Below are 19,940 nucleotides of genomic sequence, written 5' to 3'. Positions count from 1 at the left end.
TCTGGTTGAGTCTCATATATGCTCATGGTGTATGTTGATGTTTTACCTGTGAGTCTTGAGGACAGGTCACCAAGAGAAGAGCGACCAGGTGAAAGTGGAGCAGTTGTGTGAACAGTGGGAGTAGTTATCTGGCCAAGGTAGGGATAAGACTGATCATAGGACCAGGATGGAGAAGATTGTATCTGTCTGGACTCTGAGACAAACAGAAATGAATTCAATGGTTTAGATAGCAGAGCTGGATGATATCAGAATAAGATAAATTATTCTTGAATAGTATAATATCAATTGTGATTCATTAAAAAAAAAATATATATATATATATATATATATATATATATATATAATTATATATATATATATATATATATATATATATATATATATTTTCCATCAACATGATGTCCATATCCCTAAGGATTAGCATCTTTAGCCACTAACTAAATATTAAAAATTTCATTGTGCTTTCGTTTGTGTACAATGACAATAAAAGGAATTCTGATTCTAACATCTACATAATGTTTGGACTCAAAGTGACTAAGGGTCATTTCATCAGTCAGTTTGAGTGCATGGCTCTCCTGAAAAGATATAATGTACCAAATATTGCATCAAACCACTCCTTATTAATTGTGTTTGTGATTGCACTCATTAATATTGTGACAATGACTTTGATTGGATATTGTACAGTGTTTCCTTCTCTGTGTTACTCCCACAATATTTGAATTTTTAACCATTTTCGGACTTCATTAGCCACTATTATTATACAGGCTTGAATTATAGCAGAATTCTACAAAAAATAGAGGTCTACAATTAGACTCTTATGCCATCTCTCCATCTGTGTATTCAGTGGGGAGGCTGTGTCTCAGAATGAAGAATAGTCATCTTGAAATCGAGAACTTGTTACCTTGACTGAATTTCATAATGTATTTATGGTCAAGCCACTTAAGTTGCTTTCTAATCTGGACTGTTTTTTTTTTTTTCGCCGCTACCATCTGGTTGGAAAAAAGCCCAAAATATTTATAACAACGTCTTAGCAGCAGAATCCCATGAAGGTGATCCAGAGAAATTTTTAGTCTTTCAAACACCTGAATAGCATACCTAAAGTATTATCCAAAAGATCCATAGATACAGTGGGCCCTCACTTATTTGCAGTTTAATATTCATGGATCCACCTATTTGCGGAAATTTAGACTTCTGTTGAATGTGACTCCAAATTATTTGCAGAAAATCTTCTTAATCACATTTTTTTGCAGAGCATATATGAAATAGTCAAAAGAAAATGCAGCTTGGGAAGCTGAAATAACTAGGCGTAATGTGACCTAATTTGCATTTGGCTGCCATTTGCAAAGCAGTCAATCCAGCCATTTTTATTTTCCTTGGCACTAATTGGCTGGTCTCCTCTGTAGCAGAGATAAGAAAAAACATGGATATTAGCTTCTGTGGAAGAGTTATGATGGTTTTCATTTGTGTGTATTAATGCACAATAAGGTATATTTGGTGTTTGAGTAATTGTATCAGGCAGTCACACACATTTTTATAGGAGGTCCCAAGTATTCACAGATTTAATCTATTTGGTTTTGGTCTCATCCCTGCAAACACCAGGGTCTGCATTCATTTGTGCTATTTTGTTTGGATTAAAGCACAATCAGGGTCACCCTGTAATCAGCACAATCGTCCTGATTACAGGGTAGTCACAGCAAATATTCTGGAAATTATAGTTGCTTTCAGATATCTTGGAGATCAATTGTGTAGAAGAAGCACCTCGTCATGCAGTCAGGAATAACACATTGGAAAAACCTTCAAACAAACAAATCTTTTATGGAAGTAGAATAACTTCAATCTGAATATTTTCAGATCCAGTCTTCAGTTTGATGAAGTGCTGCAGTTCACACTCAGTCTTACTGTCTTACCAGCTGTTAGTCCAGAGTGTGGAGGGCTGGAAAATGTTGCCGAAGTGAGGACTGCAGATTGGTGGCTGTTTGCAGATTGCTGATGATGATGATGATTATGAGGAGGCGTTACTCTGATAGAGCTCCTTCTCAGCTGTTCCAGCTCTGTAAGCCTCTCAGAGAAAGCCAGTGAGCCAGGTTTGACCTCGTCCAGCTTCTGACGATGACCTGGAGGCCAAAACATGAAGGTTCTCTTTTTAGATCGGTCAACAACACAAGTTTCACTTGTAATTTGACACAGTACTGATGTTTTTTCTTGATATAACCTGTAACTCTTTAAACATGCTAGTGATACAGCAATAATGCTGTGAAAAAATATAATTTAGTATATTTCAAACATACTTACATTTGTGTAGGTACATTTTAAGTATACTAAGTATTAAGTATACTACATATAAATATATACAAAATACACTAACAGCATGCTTGTACCAATTTTAAGATAACTTTAAATACACTTATAATTGTACCAAAATACACTTTTAAGAAATATATTAAATTAAAGTATACTTTAAGTGAACAAAATATGTATTTGCTCAAGTGAACCAATGAAACAACATGCTTTTAAAGATATTTCTGTATTTTAAAATATATCAAATATATCCTCAAAATAGATTTATTTTTTAATTTACTTGAAGCTTTAATTTACATCTCACTGTATACTTTAGGCTAATTAAGTATGCCTTTCTAGGTGCCTTAATATTTCACAATGTTGTTAAATTGGCAAAGAATAAAAGAAAATTAACAATCCTTATAGTGGAACTTAGTGTAATGTTTAACAAAGTAAATAATGTGTTAATGCCTCAAAACATCAAACAATGAAAGTTTAGTGACAGCGAAAAAATGTAAATGTAGCAGGTATTTTCAGTTTTACATCTCTCTGAATACGATCTATGTTGTTTTCAGCTACTTAACAAAAACACAAAAGCTATTTTTTACTTAATCCATTTTCAGATATATGATGTATTTGTGAACGACATTAGCTCCAGTTCACACTTCAGACCAGATGGTGGCGGTAATGCACACTTTCTTTTTTTTTCTTTTTTGAAAAGCGCCAAAGAAAAACAGCATCACCGTGAAGCCAGGGGAGGTAAGGCATGCTCTTTAAATTCGCCATTTTTACTCGCATAGTATTACCTTAAAAGTAGAGAGAACCTTGATAATAGTTAGTAGTTTTGGTAAATTCAAGCTGGTGACGTCCTAGACGACAACACAACTGGACAAGAACTGGATGGAAATGAAATGTGGGTCATGAAAGGAGCCCGAAGGTGCTAAGGCTGCTAACGTGTTGCTAGCTGGTGGTAAGTTTGCTTCAAAATACTTATTTTCTTCGTCTAATTATAAACAGTGCAGTACATATAGAAACAAACTTAAGTTTGATCAATTTTATTATTATTAATTATTACTATTATTATTATTAGTAATAATAATATCATATCATTCAACTTCAGGGTTATAACTGCTTGGAGGCTCTGCGTGTTGCGACTTAGTATAGATTTCTCCATAAACTTAACCTGGTTTTAATTAAGCTCAGTATGCCAAAGAGACTTCAATATTATGAGGCTGTTGTTTACAACTCGTTTGTCATTGTTTTTATCCTCATCATATTTTTGTAATAAGCATGATTTGATTTTAAAATAATTTGACTGAATTTATTCCCCTTGTTAATCTACCATTTCTCTTTCATGCATTTTATTCATTGTTGGCTTTCAGGGCCCAGTGATGGACTGGTGACCTGTCCATGGTGAACCCTGCCTCTCATCTGATGGCTGCTGGAGATGGGCACCACCAGCCCCCCTCACCACCCTGCAAGGATCAGTGTGTTCAGATCATGGATGGAAAGATTTTAAGGTAATTAGTCTCTCTTAAGTCCACACTTAAAACAACTTCATAGTTAATGCCAGGATCCACCGGCTCTAATATTTCTGACTACATTTTTCTATCAGTCAATCAAGGAAGGTACGTCAGGGTGAAAAGAGCGTAGAAAACATACGCTCGCTCTTCCTCCCTCCTTTCCCCCTGGGAAGAAGACACGTGAAGGGTAAAACTCCCTACATTTATCCCATTATGTGCGCGAGGTGAAGGAGCGTAAGGCGCGCTGAAGTGTAATGTCAGTTTGTCTGCAGTAATACTGGAATACTGTGACATTATATTAAAACATTACTCTGTCCTTGGTGAAATATTTTTCACATTTCCTCTAAAGTCTACATAATGTTTTATTGTGCTAATTTTCATGAGCATGTTGTCTGTAAAATTTTAATATGCTGACAATTTGTACAATTCTCTGATAGTATATTGGCAATGTACTCTTGAAAAATGTGAATATATTGAATACAAAATGTAATTTTTTTCACCTGGAAAGTGTGTTGTAATTGATCTTTCTGTGTTCTGTAGCCTGATGTTTGCAGTACTGTGGTGTCTAAGAAGCATTAATGTACAAAGTGGCAAAGCAGAATAATAAAAGACATTGATAAGAAACTGAAGAGTGTACTTCATTAACAATTATAATAAACCAAAAGTGCAATTGTTCCATACTGTAATTACACTACTAATATATAAAATATTTAATGTTTATATACTTAGAAGACATTCAAAATATATTTTAAATGTAATTTAATCACAAAAATAGTACACTTAAGATATACTAATCAGGCACGTTTATATTACATAAAAAGCTGTAAACTTGAAGCATACAAAGTATAACTTTAGTTGTTCCAATAAAGCACATAATAATACACTTAGTATACTTTAAACTGATTTTCTATGATTTAATTAGTAGTAAAATACACAAAATTAGTTGTTCCAAAATGACATACTTCAAGTAAAGTAATTTCCGCACCATAAGGCACCTAAAAACCTTCAATTTCCCCAAAAGCCGACAGTGCGCCTTATAATCCGGTGAGCCTTATATATGGACCAATATTGAGCCACAACAGGTCCAGCAACCACGGTAAGCAGCCGCCGACTTCATTTTCGCCCGTAGAAGAAGAAGTGCGCGGTGCATGCTGGGATAGTTGTCAGAACTGTGGTTTGTTAATAAAGTTTGGGGGGGGTTGAGAGACAGAGACTGCGGCGGCGGCAGCGTGTCGGTTGGTCTGTGTTACCCAGAAGGCAGTTGGGCACAATATCGCAACACCAACACCGTGAGTGAAACAATGACTGGGACAGCCTAGTATATAAAGTACTGGAGGACCACTTCTTTATTATTACACATCCACATTTGTAGAGAACGGACGGGACGGGTAGCAACCGTAACTGTAGAGTCTATGCGCCTTATAATGAGGTGCGCCTTATATATGAAAGCGTTTTAAAATAGGCCATTCATTTAAGGTGCGTCTTATAGTGCGGAAAATACAGTATTTTAAGTTGACAATGTGAGTGAAAATTATACAGCAATATGTGCTTCTTCAATAGATCAGGACAGTTTTATTGTATTTTTGTGAAATATAGTATTAAATGCAGTATTTAAACACTCATCAAACACCAAATGTCTTAATTTTAGGAGATCGGTGATCTGCTGATACTTTCACGTGAAGCTGAACCTGTTCCCCGATCTTGTCTAACTCAGCAAAGGTCAAATAATCAACCGCTGTCCTCTGAGAGGTTTGACTGACAGACCGGCCCACCAGATCATATCTGCACGTTTGCAGTTAACTGTAGTCACCCTACTGTTGTGAACTCAGCAACTTTCTTGACATATTTAGTGACATTATGGATTAAAAAAAGGGTATTGGCCAAAATCGAATCGACAGGCCAGGCTTTTTAAAGATTGGTGACTGGCGATTGGCCAAAAAACTGCGATTGATGCACCCCTACTCCGATACATTTATGCAAGTAAGAGTGACTCACGTCGTGGCTCTCTGGGACCATCCACTGTGATTTTGATAGCTCTTTGATATGTAGCCACTTGGGGAGGGTTGGTGAACACCGTGATCGTCAAAGTGAAGCTTTTTCCTAAAGAGGACAAACAAGGAAACCATGGGGAAAGAGTAGAGACAGGAAAGGATTAGTTCCTTTAGATTTGGTATCCACTTGTATGTAACCAGGTTCGGTAATTACAAATGCATGTCATACATTTTAGAATTGAAGTTATTCATGAACACGGTTACAAGCTACAGTATACATGCAGACGCACTGTAGGATTACAAAACAGCTTCAGAGCTTCATGTTTTATTTCAACTCCATGAGCAAATTTAATAATGGCCACAAGGTGGCACCTAAAAAGTCTATTCCTCAATTTAGTCATTTATTGTACACTATACTCTTAACACAGTACATACTGCACATTCATTACTGTACAGAAACCAATCCATAGGAATATAAAAATGTAATTTGGAAAAACTAGGAGTTCATTCAGAGTTTATATAGAGAGGAAGATAAATAACTGCCAAAGCCATTGTGTCTGATTTTTGGAGGAGATGAACTGAGCTGTCTTTGGCTTAGTGCTCAGATATTGCAAAACAAAAATAATAAGTGTTCTGTTTAAAAGAGGAACTATAAGAAAGACTGAAAACTTGTCACAAATGACACACACAGACTAGTGTAGCATTGAGTACATTAAGAACTTTGTGGATTTCATTAACTTTTTTTTTACAAAAACTGAGTTAATTCTTTATTTTAAGGAATTGTACATTTTAGGTGAGCAAACCAAGCTCAAAAGGTTGTTAAGTGTTTATGATTTGTTATGAAGAAAATGTATCAAACTATAACAAACTTCTCTATTTGTTGATGTAAAACTTTTCATCCACAGCGCTTAAAGGTTTTCACATTTTGTCACATTAAAACTTCAAACATTGAAATATTTGTATGCTACATGCTTTTTAAGTATATATACTGTATATACACTGCTAAAAAAAATAAAGGGAACACTTAAACAACACAATATAACTCCAAGTAAATCAAACTTCTGTGAAATCAAACTGTCCACTTAGGAAGCAACACTGATTGACAATCAGTTTCTCCTGCTGTTGTGCAAATGGAATAGACAACAGATGGAAATTATTGGCAATTAGCAAGACACACTCAATAAAGGAGTGGTTCTGCAGGTGGGGACCACAGACCACTTCTCAGTACCTATGCTGTCTGGCTGATGTTTTGGTGAGTTTTGAATGTTGGTGCTGCTTTCACACTCGTGGTAGCATGAGACGGACTCTACAACCCACACAAGTGGCTCAGGTAGTGCAGCTCATCCAGGATGGCACATCAATGCGAGCTGTGGCAAGAAGGTTTGCTGTGTCTGTCAGCGTAGTGTCCAGAGGCTGGAGGCGCTACCAGGAGACAGGCCAGTACACCAGGAGACGAGGAGGAGGCCGTAGGAGGGCAACAACCCAGCAGCAGGACCGCTACACCTCCGCCTTTGTGAAAGAAGGAACAGGAGGAGCACTGCCAGAGCCCTCAAAATGACCTCCAGCAGGCCACAAATGTGCATGTGTCTGCACAAACGGTTAGAAACCGACTCCATGAGGATGGTATGAGGGACCGACGTCCAGATGGGGGTTGTGCTCACAGCCCAACACCGTGCAGGACGCTTGGCATTTGCCAGAGAACACCAAGATTGGCAAATTCGCCACTGGCGCCTTGTGCTCTTCACAGATGAAAGCAGGTTCACACTGAGCACATGTGACAGACGTGACAGAGTCTGGAGACGCCGTGGAGAGCGGTCTGCTGCCTGCAACATCCTTCAGCACGACCGGTTTGGCAGTGGGTCAGTAATGGTGTGGGGTGGCATTTCTTTGGAGGGCCGCACAGCCCTCCATGTGCTCACCAGAGGTAGCCTGACTGCCATTAGGTACCGAGATGAGATCATCAGACCCCTTGTGAGACCATATGCTGGTGCGGTTGGCCCTGGGTTCCTCCTAATGCAGGACAATGCTAGACCTCATGTGGCTGGAGTGTGTCAGCAGTTCCTGCAAGATGAAGGCATTGAAGCTATGGACTGGCCCGCCCGTTCCCCAGACCTGAATCCGATTGAGCACATCTGGGACATCATGTCTCGCTCCATCCACCAACGTCACGTTGCACCAGAGACTGTCCAGGAGTTGGCGGATGCTTTAGTCCAGGTCTGGGAGGAGATCCCTCAGGAGACCATCCGCCACCTCATCAGGAGCATGTCCAGGCGTTGTAGGGAGGTCATACAGGCACGTGGAGGCCACACACAATACTGAGCCTCATTTTGACTTGTTTTAAGGACATTACATTAAAGTTGGATCAGCCTGTAGTGTGTTTTTTCACTTTAATTTTGTGTGTGGCTCCAAATCCAGGCCTCCATTGGTTAATAAATTTGATTTCCATTGATGATTTTTGTGTGATTTTGTTGTCAGCACATTCAACTTTGTACAGAACAAAGTATTCAATGAGAATATTTCATTTATTCAGATCTAGGATGTGTTATTTGAGTGTTCCCTTTATTTTTTGGAGCAGTGTGTGTATATATATATATACATATGTGTATATATATATATATATATATATATATACATGAAAGCTTAAAATATGATTTACAGAGTACAATTAGGGAGCCTTCTGAAGCCAATTACTTGGACTTAAAGACAATACAAATGCACATCACTTATATTATATTTATTTGTACATAATATTTAAGACCATAAATGATTTTTTTCTTCTATTTTGTGTTGGTCCCATTAAATCCCAATAAAATCTGAAATTTTTACAACACAGCCCGAGTTCAGGAATACCAAAATGTCAGAATTCCACAATCAGGTAATGATTTTGCTACATGTCAGAATCACATTTTGCTGTTCAACCACCTGCAGCAGCTCTGTTTTCAAGTGATTTGCAGTTGTGAAGTGATACAGACATCCAGATCTTAAACTCATATATTTGTGGCACTGTAGTAAAGCTGGGAATTCGCCCACCTCAATGTTGCTTTTAACTAAAAGTGCATTAATGTTTTTTGTTTTCTGCAGCACTGTGAAATCCCTCAACAAAGTTCTGACAGTTGTGTCTATATTTTCAACAGGGCAAAAGACTAAGCACAGTTTTCATCCATCCATCCATTTTCTTTACACTCTTGTCCCTCAGTGGGTCAGGAGGTGCTGCTGCCTCTCCAGCTAACGTTCCGGGCGAGAGGCGGGGTCACACTGGACAGTCTGTCGCAGAGCACAGCTTTCAACATTCCTAAATGTGTGGAAGTGCAGAAGGAATTTGTGCACACAGGAGTCCTGTTTTAAATAGATAGGAAGGGACATTTGCCTACGGCTGATTTAGAGTAACTGTGGTCCAGTGTTTCCGTTAGAGACAGAAATGGGGAGGGCGTGGCTTGGCAGAGTCAGGTTGATACTAAATGAAATGCTAGGAGGAAGTTGAATGAATGCTGTTCTTATTCACATGTACTTCCCCTATTTTATCCATTCAGCACTAAGTGCCTGTTCAAAACATGTCCATTAAAATTCAACCATAGTGAGACAAGAAGAACCACAGACTCTCCATAGTATTTCACGTTCTGTGTCATGTATCCATACCTCTCCCACTGCGGCCGACAAATCGCAGGTCATTGAATCGAGCCACTTGATTCTTGATGACCGCGGTGGCATTGCGAAGCTCTGCTGAATAGTTCTCATCGTTTCCAGCCATCACAGTTACCAAAGTGCCATCAGGAATATCGCCCAGGGTCACTAACTGGACAAACATCAAACAAAATTATGACAGTCCAGAAACTTTTGTCTTGTTAGACCCTAATACAAAATAAAATGAAATTATTTTTAGCTTTATATACAATTGTATTCTACTTATTAGGAAATTGATAAAAGTTCTGAAAGTTAAAACTTAAAGGTTAACATTATAATGTCATTAATGAAACCTTTGGTTCTTATTGTTCACACATTATCTGCTTAAATGTATCACACCATTTAGACAGACACTTGAGTTCTGCAGGTCCTACTTGGTACAGACTGACACATCTATAAGTCATCCAGTATTAAAGGGGAGTACTTTCCAGAGTGCCGTTGTATATCACAATCAAGTAACAATGTTAACTTCATCTCTTTGAAAAAATGCTATGCATATCGACAGTCATTTAAAAGAAATTTTAATGCCTTGAAATTTGGTCTTTATTACTTTAAAAACTGCTCTTCATGAAGTCATCACAAAATGGCTCCTCAATTAACCCTGTAATTAGAGGGTTAATATTAATCCTCTGTGTTGGTCTGTCATAGTGTCTGTCACACCGACACAAAGCAATGCATAATTGTGAAGAGGATGGAAAATAACGATGTAGCAAAACAACAGCCAACAGGATTGTGGTAACTCTGGAGGAACTGCAGAGAATTACCGCTCAGATGGAGAAATGGCAAACATGTGGAGGAGGGTGCTATGATCAGATGGGATCAAAATTGAATTGTTGACAACATGTAAAGAAAAACTAACACTTTTCATCACCCTGAATATCCCAGCACAGTGAGGGAAGCTGGTCAGAGTTGACAGGAGGATGGATGGGGCTAAATCCAGTAAAAACTTGAAAGAAAAAAGATTACAGGCTGTTGAACACATCCAGCACCTTCCAGCAGGACAACAGATGTTTATGATAAACAGATTCAAGTGTTACAATGGCCTAGCCAAAGTCCAGCCAAATTAATTGACTGATCAAACTTTTTTTATAGAGCACTTTTCATACAATCACACATTCACAATGACGCACTGCTTTGGGCCATTTTATCACATCCTGAAATCAATTAAGGTTTGTAGTTTGGATGGGACAAAATCCAAAAAAGCTAATGGGTGTGAATACTTTAGAAAATTTAAAACCAGGGGTTTAGAATCCATTCTTCTCCTTAACACCTGCTGTTATTGAGGCCCAGCAAGGCTTATTTCCATAAAAACGCTAATCTACCATTACTGTGCAAATGTCCGGGATAGATATAGTACTATGGATGGTTTCTCTTCTCACACGGAGCTCTCTAAGCAAACAGCTGCAACCTGTGTTGACTGACAAGCTGCCATTAATCTGTGAGTTAAACATTGATTGTACTGTACTTCAATGATCACATGTTGATGTTTGCATTATGAGTTGTCAAAAAAATAAACAAGGGCAGTAAAAGATTGAAAAATCAAGCAAAAAAGAAAATGCAGCAAAATTTTGAATGTGCAGATTTCTGTCGAAAAAAATATGACATACCTGTCTGCACATCCATCATGTTTGTGCTATAACATACTTTTAGATGGCCGCTTTTATGGGTGTGCATGAAATGTGCATTATATGTGCATTACATCCATTTTCAGTAAGACGTAGCTACAGCCACTCATTATGCTTCATAATGATGCATTATGTTCCAAATTCACAAACAAGCAGAGAAATGCATGTGGGAAGACTAATGCATAAAACTCAATAAATCAATCTGCTGTGTTCTGCAGCTTGGAGATGCTGTTCAGAGTCTGAAAGAGGAGAAAAGCTTCCTACCATTCATTCACATGTGACTGAACCCTGGAAACAAAACACCAGAATGCTGGGAACCAATGAAAAGAATGAAATGCTCATATAGGACTAAAATGTTGAAATACTGATAAAAAAAATGTTTGGAGATATTAGCACTTTTTATTAGCAGTAAATTATATTAATATATTTCTGCTAAATATTACAGTCCATAAATTTAGTCCTGAAAAAAGAAGACTAAATATTGTAAACACAGTTCAATAAAAATGTAATCGTTCATAAACAGTTTTTCAGTTGATGTTTATGTTAATGAATGTACAGTGGATACCCGGTTAGAGATCTCCTCTAAAACAATAACTGCCTATTTTAATAGTTCAAACACTAAATATACCTTAATGTTGTAGAAACAATGGAAACCACCTTAGCACTGCAGCTAATAAAGTTAACATTCACAGTCTTCCTTCTCTCCATTGGAGGGGTACAGACATTTCTAGCTTCCCAAACTTTCAAATATTTTAAATAGTACTGAATGACAAAAGCCTCAAACTGAACTGTAAGGATTTTAACATATGAACTTCAGGTTGGAGAGTTACTGTAAGGGCAAAAAGCAAAGGCTCCAGTGCAAATACATGTCAGTGAGGGTTTATTCTGGCTGATCCAAACCCCAGCAACTAAATCTACATTTCCCTTCTTATAACCTTTGAAAGCAACAACTCTGTTCACACACTTATTCAACAAAATAAGTGTGTGAACACTTATTATTAGGAGTATTAGGAACACACATGCAAAATAGTCACAAACACACACTTATATATATATATATATATATGCAGTGCCAATCAAAAATGTTTAGTACACACCTTAAAAGCAATGGGAAGAGTCTTGTTACACCTCCAGTGAGTGGGCAGGACAGAGCAGAGGAAATTTGGGCTGTCAGTTTTTACCAGCTCTCCTGGATGATCAGAAATCACCTACAAAGATAAAAAAAGGGCATCACATTTTTTGCTTTCAATTATAAATCAAAGCACTTCAATTATTGAAGAGTTTGTTGCTGTACTTCAGCCATGCCGTGGTCCGCTATGCGGAACTTGCCCATCACGGCGGCCCCTCCACCAGCCTCCTGGGCTCCTAGAGGCAAAGCCTCGGCCATTTTCCCCCCCGAGGCAAGAGAGGTGGAGGGGGGAGTGTATCGCCTGCCAGGGGCTGGATCTGGGAGAAAGTGAACATGGTCTCATGAGTCATACTACAGATATACACATACAATAATATTGAAAACAAATATATTCTTTAAAAAAGTGATTTAAAAAAAAATTATTTAAAACATTTAGCTAAAACTTTCATTTTTCTATTAATTTAAAAATCACTGAATTTTAGATGGTATGAATCTGAGTTCAACTGAATTCATCTTATTTATGTAGTGCCATTTCACAACAAATGTCGTCTGAAGGCACATTACAAAAAATACATTTCAGTTCAGCCACACACATTCCACTTGATCCTAATTATCAAACAGTGAATTAGGTGCAGTTTATTATTCAAAATCAATTATTGACTTGGAGCATTCACTCCTCCTGGACGAGCACGTCGTGACAGTAGACAATCTCTTGCACTGTCGTTGACTTTACAACAATCCCTCAGCAGTAAAGTGCATGTAGCGACAGAGAAAGGAAAAAGACTCCATTATCAGGAAGAAACCTGGAGCAGAACCAGAACCCGGCCCAGTACGAGCGGCCGTCTGCTACGACTGACTGGGGGTTTGAGAAGAAGGAGCAGGTACACCAAAAATGCAGGAGTACTTTCTATGTTAATGACATGCAACAAGTTAACAGCAGGAGAGGGAGTGAATGTAGTTGGTGACAACATTGGAACCCCTTTAAAGACGCCTGAAAAGTTATTATCATCTTTTATTGCAGAATCATAACCTCAGAATATTTAAATATCCCATGTTAATACTTTTTTAAAACAAAAAGAACTTTTCTCAGTCTCAAATATCAACATGCTTTTATTTTTTCCAATAAATGTAACTGAAGGACTTTTATCATTCAAACTATTTTGGGTTGACAAACTATTACGGAGCAATTCACAATTCCCTGTTTGCCAAGGAGAGTGAATATGGTGCAACATAGATCCATATTACGAACGCCATTTAGGAAAATGTAGGAATATTTGCAGGAAAACATTAACTCGCCTAAATTTGCTCATATCTATAGTGAGAGCTATAAAAACTAACTAACTGGATGAAGACCCACAGTTAAACTAAATGATTCATAACCCTGGCAAATTTTTAAAAATGTTTTTTCATTATAAAAAAATGAAGTACAAGTATCATATATATATATTTTTTTTTACATTTCTTTGAGAATGGCATGCTTCATTTTTGTTTTGTTTTTTTCCTCAGCAATGAAGGAAAAATAGTTTTTGGGATTCCAACTGCTGAGCAGCTTTCTCAATTATTTGTACAATCTGTCTGGTGATAAGCTCCAGGTCTTTGGGTTTGGAAGGCCTCATGACCATAACCCTAATCTTTAGCTCTATGTCAGGACTGGGCTGCTATGAATCTTTTTCAGCTAAACCACAAATTTAACTTGCCACCATTTACAATAAGCAGGTGCAGGCGGCAAATCTGTGGCGGTTATATAAAACGATGGGCTTTTGCATTTATTTAAAAAAACTGAGTCTTTGGGTTAGGGTTAGTGTAGTTTTTGACCAAGCTCCAATGAAGTGTGTGTGATCAAGGAACTAAAGGAAAAGGAAGTATATGTTCATGATCAAAATCTCATAGGACAAGCAAAAATAGCACTTAATTTAAGAAAATATACTTGAAATGCTTTCAGAAATCCCAACATTTCTAAAGATTTAGTCGCGTACAGAATAAGTTTTAAAGTGCGAGAAGAGTTTGAGACTTTTAAAATGTTGGAATCAGAGCAGAAGAAAGAAAAGTCGCACAGATAAATTCCAGACTTCAGCCGCAGAACAGACCCAGGCTGTAAATATGAAACATTTCTACTGAAATGTGTTTGCATGCAGCAGTAATATTTCCCTTCACTTTCACTTTTAAATTATTTCCAGTAAAATGTAATAGTAATACTGCAGGTCTTGTGCTTTAAGCATTTAAGCAGCAGTTTTCTTATTAAAGGCAAATTGCAGCCCCTCCTGCAGATTTTTGCTTCTGCATATGTCTTAATTGTTCATGCTATTGTGGCAACAAGAAATATTGTTTCTACACACAGTTCTGCAGTTTTTAACACATTCTGCTCATCAGATGTGGAAGAGGATGTTTCAGTGGAATTACGTTTTGATTTGAAGTGTGGCTGCTTTATTTTTTTCGACATGAACTAATTTTGATTGACTGAATTTCAATCAGGACTCATCAAATACTAATTACAATATATCCTCATTACATAATGTCTCCAGTAATATTTAAAAAATGCCTAAGTCATCTGTATAGTCCAAACATGATTGCATGTTGTTTACAGAGGGAAAAGCATTTTTTTAAAATATGGCTAATTTTCTATAGTGTACATGTATGAGAACAAATACCTTTAAAAATGATTAGTAGAAACTCAAACTTTGAGTTCCCAGAATAACTCAAATTTTTATATTATGCTAATAATCATGGTATAGAATTTTCTGCTTCATTATCCAGGCTTGGATTAACTCTGCAGATCTAAAAGCATTGCATAAATAAATACAGATTTTAATTCATCAAAAAGGTACACAAAATAAAATGCAAATTTTATATGCATTTTTTTTTACATCTGCATTAAACTTTCAGAATTCAACCATCAAGTTGCGTTTACTTTGAATCTGCGGGACAACTTGAGATACTTTCAGAACCTAATAATTTCATTAAAAAAACTGAAATATGTGAGGACAGTAAAGAGAAAAGTGACTTTTCATCCTCTACCAGAGCGTTATGAACAGAAACAGAATTTCTTGAGCCGCTGCCGTCCTGAACCGAGCCTGGATCGTTTTTCAGGTTTAAAATTTGATTTCTGGACTCAAAAACACAAAAGTGAAGTTTATTGTTTCTGTTTTTTCTAGCCTGGACTGATGAAGTCATAAAAACACGTCCAGTGTTTTGCGAGTGGTCAGTGATGGTTATGAGGGTGTTCGCTGCCCAGCGGGCGGCTGAAGGCCTACCGTACCGAACCGAACCGAACCGAACCAAACCGAACCGAACCGTACCGTATTTTGCATCCCACAGAAACACCATCTGTGCGCCTCGGTGCCAGCAGCGCGACCTCAGAGCTCTCCAGACCTTCGCCTGCAGCCCCGCAGTTCCTCCACAGCACTCGGTACTTTTTCAGATCTGCAGAGGTTCTGGTTCTTATTTCTGGTTTGAGGGTAAAATCCCAGACGCACCGGATGCGCGAGACTACAAGCCCAAAGTGGCTCAGCTCTCCAAAGCAGAAAGTGGTTTGTTCAGATCTGAGATCGATTTGAGAAAAAAATGTCGAGCAGCTGCTGTGGAGCAGAAACTGGGCAACAACTAGGAAGTGAAAGGAGAAGTTAGATAGAAAAAGGAGATGTGCGGGTGTGAAGCAGCTGCTCTCTCTCTCTCTCTCTCTCTCTCTCTCTCTCTCTCTCTCTCTCTCTCTCTCTCCGGCCTTTTCAGTCTCTTCAACACATGAATGGCCATCCTGATGGAGACAACAAGCTTTTACCGGCATAGAGCACTATTTGCATACTGACAGCATGGCTCAGGTATTAACCAATTAGGAGGCTCATCACAGGGTTCGGCTTAATTCAACTGACCAATGAGCGTCTCGTCCGCCCGAAACAGTTAATTTCGAACCCTAGAAAATGAAAAGCGTTTTGAAAGTCAGAAATGACTACAGTGAAGTTCACTGGAGCCAGAACGTGACCGTCACAGTGACCAGAAACAAAACGACGTGCTTGATAGAGCTGCGCGTCAACGGCACACCTTCAGTACTGTACGTGTCCAGCAGGGGGCAGCAGTTCATGCACAATTTGACGAAAGGAACGGCTGAAAGAAATGATTTTAACAAATTCAGTCCGTAAGAATTACAATTCTCTATATCCTTACTCGTATTATTTATTTATTTATTTATTTATTTATTTATTTATTTATTTATTTATAAAACTATTTAGGAATCTTCAACATTAAATCATGTGATAAAAGTATTTTTTCTCAACCAAGGCACAGATAAATATCTAATCTATATAAATATATCCGTCTTTATATTTATGATCTAATTCCAACATAATGGAATTAATATCTAAATTATCTTTTTTTAAGTTATTATTCATTTCCAAATAATTTATACATATTTTAATGTTTTTATGGCTCAAGTATCCTCTTTCTGCAACTATAATGTTCTAAAATTCAGCATTTAAATGGCAACATGGGATAACTTGTAAATATTTTATTGTACTTTATTTCTAACACAAATTTCCTAGATAAACTGTCATCTATGGGCCTCAGAGCAACAGACTGGAAAATATAGAAATATAGATGATTTTTGATTAGTTTGTAAAGTAGTTCATGGCTATTTTTTTATTTGGGGTGTAAATGCCATCAATAAAAATACCAATAAATTGTAGAAAACAAATATTTTCATCCCTCTCATGTTTGTCCTTGACAATAACAGAAGCATTTTATTCAAATCTTTCTATGGATTTTTTTGCTAGGAAGGAATCTGACGTTATTGCACGGTTGGAAGAAATGTTGATATATTACACCTCATATGCATGCTGTTATAGTTTTAGATAAAGGCCACACTGTCTTTGGATCTTCTGTCTGTAGCCACAGGGTGGACTATTCAAAATCTAAATTCTTCATCTCATAGGCTTAGATGAACATGACATGAATAGCTATTGCAAATATTCATATTTCTATTTTTCCTTAATTAGTTGTTTAATATGTTAAGTAGCAAAATAAATAACAACCGTTAACAAATTAACTAATACTCATACTTTCCAAAAGGGTTTGCTAAATTAGTTACACGTTCCAGGCACAAACCTTAATGTACATCATTTCATAAATCAGCAAAAAGAAGTTCTTCATAATAAAGATTTAATACATTCTTTTGAAAGCGGCTTCATTTCAGTCGGTGAACATCAGTTTTTAAGTATTGCCATAGATTTTCAGTTGGATTTTGGTTCAGAATTATAATTCAAACATCTAAAATCTAAACCAGGGCTGCGAAACTTTTAGATGCGTCTCGACTTCATCACACCCGAGTCAAATAATGCAGTTATTAGCAGGACTTTGGAGAACTTGACTGCACTCAGGATATGATTCAGCTATTTAATTGAAAAGTGTGTTTGATCAGAGAGCCAGAGAGACTGACCCCCCCCCCACCCCCCCCCCCGCTGCCCCCCCTGATCTAAACACGTCTATTAAATCTTTGTTTATGATGGTTGACCTGCTGGAAGGTGAACTATACACCCAGTCTCAAGTTTTATGCTGCCTCCAACAGATTTTCTTGCAGAATTGTCCTGGATTTAGCTACATCCACACAGCATAATGCTGCCACCACCATGTTTCTTGTATTGTATTGCTTTTCCAACATACAGTATATTACTGGACTTCTTATGGCTTTTTTGTTTCTATTCTTCCAATAAGGCCAGATTTATGGAGTAAAATGTATCATATGGACAAATTCTTCTTCTTAAGCTGTGGATAGTGAGCCACAGCCCTGACTGGCTTCACCGTAGGTACAAAGATATAATGTTACTATCACTTTGCTCCACTCAGTTGGTACATTCATCAAGAAATGGGCAAAAAAATCACTCTTGTTTTCCCTTAGCTGACCATCTTCTTCATGTTGCTCTGTCCTCTGCATGGCTTGTGATAAACTGCAAACAGGATTTTGGACTTTTTTCAACATTGTGTTTATTCATAGCACCCTTACATAAAAATTAGCATGATGATGGTTGTTCTGTCAGGAGATTCTCCTAGCTGAACTGTGCATCTCTGCAGCTCATCCAAAGTTATTATGAACTTCTTGGTAGCTTCTTTCCTTGGTACCAGTTTAGGCCAGAAACCAAGCAGCAATAACTATACTCAAAATAAATGACACACAGCTGAATTGTACTGGCTCTGATATCTGAAACTACTTGATTTTATTTAGTGGTGCTGAATTGAAAGGGGCAGAATACTACAGACTTGTATTTGTAAATAAATATTGCAGAATCATGTATTGAAAAAGGAGACTTTTGGTTTGTTGTGACTAAATTGTGAAAAGTTTATAAAAGGGGTATGAATACTTTTCATTCCATACCACAAATACTTATCAGCATAAATGATTTACAATCATAAGTTTGAATGAATACATAAAAAAGTGTTGGTTGCTAAGAATTTTTACTGAATTAAAGATTTTAAATCTTATGCTTGATAAGGAAATTATTAGTCAATATTACTGAAAGTTTAAATGTTGCCTAATACAAATAATATCCCAACAACCCAGACAAGAAACGTTAAAGGAAATAAAGAAACATGACAGAGTGAGTGGTGTTGCGTTTCAGTCATCTAGCATTTCCCATAGACCAGATCGTAATACGATCTTCCCTGCTGTCCTCTGATCCAGAATCTATTCACAGCCTTAATCACCTATCAAACTTCCTGAGAATATTATTGGCCTTTCCCTTTGCTAATACAAAAAGAGTAAAAACAATCATTTATTTTCTTCTTTTTGTTTTTTTAACATAATCTATCAATTATGTGGTTTCCAAATTCTTTTGAGGCACCTGAGCTGATATTGCTAAACAGATGAGTCATCATCGTCGTCATCCTCAGTTTTACAATGTCATCGGTGCAAAGTCAGACAATCAATTAATCTTATTGTCACTGAACAAAGACATGACAGTGAATTTTGCAATGAAATGTACCGGCGTACACAGGAGAAATATTGAAAAACTATGCGACTATAAAAACAAATATACAAGTTTTAGTGTCACATGTAAAAAGAAGAAAGTATATAAAATAGTTATGTTCTATGCATTTATGTTCTGTGGTATATCTTGGGTTCTTATGGCTGCTTTGTTTACACCATTTACTGCCAACCTAGATCTCTAACCCACTTCAAGCACCAAATGCTCTTCTTCTTTTTAGCACCATTTGCTATTTTCTTAGCCCTGAGAACCATATTAAAAAAAGATTCTAGTCCAAGGGTTCCATCAAAACTTTGAGAGTCAGACTTTGTCAGGCCGTTAGATCAAGCTCCATCACTTCCATATTGTCTGGGAAGAAGGCAGGACCACATTTGTTGCAAATGAATTTTTTTGTTTGGTTTATTTATACAGTGGTGTTAGAAGTAAGACGCCATCAGTCAATCACAGTACAGACAATGGGTGGGATGCAGTGGAGCATGCTTCTCTGAACAAACATCAGAGAAAGAAATACCAATTCTTTAAATTTATCGTCATTCCACAACATGGAAAATGAGAACATCAGTTATGATTACTTTACCAAAGAGTCCGCTGCCCGTGTGGCCTTTCCTCATGAGATACATGGCCCAGGACAGGGGGCCAGAGCTGGTGAACGTCCCTGGGTTCATGACTCGATCCCTTCCAACAGACAGGAGAAAATAAAAAAATTTAAACGTGGATGAAGAAATATTCCAGTTTTTACAGTTTAT

General features: G+C 37.3%; 1 protein-coding gene and 1 long non-coding RNA gene across 4 annotated transcripts in view; one reads left to right on the top strand and one right to left on the bottom strand.

Moving 5' to 3' along the window:
* The window catches only part of runx1 (RUNX family transcription factor 1), a 23,948-nt gene extending 4,008 nt beyond the window's left edge, over positions 1 to 19,940 (bottom strand). The window contains exons 1-7 of one of the 2 annotated variants that reach the window (XM_017308042.2): positions 19,772 to 19,940; positions 12,392 to 12,543; positions 12,195 to 12,305; positions 9,428 to 9,584; positions 5,796 to 5,900; positions 1,908 to 2,114; positions 47 to 193 (exon numbers count right to left, since the gene is read on the bottom strand). In XM_017308042.2, the coding sequence (XP_017163531.1) occupies positions 47 to 193; positions 1,908 to 2,114; positions 5,796 to 5,900; positions 9,428 to 9,584; positions 12,195 to 12,305; positions 12,392 to 12,543; positions 19,772 to 19,859 (967 nt within the window). In that variant the 5' untranslated portion in view covers positions 19,860 to 19,940. Of the gene's footprint in view, positions 1 to 46; positions 194 to 1,907; positions 2,115 to 5,795; positions 5,901 to 9,427; positions 9,585 to 12,194; positions 12,306 to 12,391; positions 12,544 to 15,522; positions 16,098 to 19,771 lie in introns of those variants that run through there. The other variant, XM_008430569.3, reaches the window with a different exon arrangement.
* LOC145554537 (uncharacterized) lies at positions 2,541 to 4,412 on the top strand. Of its 2 annotated transcripts, none has more exons than XR_014090509.1 (3): positions 2,541 to 3,247; positions 3,660 to 3,797; positions 3,902 to 4,412. It is a non-coding gene; the product is annotated as an uncharacterized LOC145554537 (long non-coding RNA). The 2 variants fall into 2 exon arrangements; XR_014090508.1 differs by having other exon boundaries at positions 2,543 to 3,247; positions 3,893 to 4,412.

The sequence above is a fragment of the Poecilia reticulata genome, chromosome 2, assembly GCF_904066995.2.
Source record: "Poecilia reticulata chromosome 2, P_reticulata-male-v2, whole genome shotgun sequence".
Lineage (NCBI taxonomy): Eukaryota > Metazoa > Chordata > Actinopteri > Cyprinodontiformes > Poeciliidae > Poecilia > Poecilia reticulata.
This window is presented reverse-complemented; position numbering and strand designations above follow the sequence as displayed.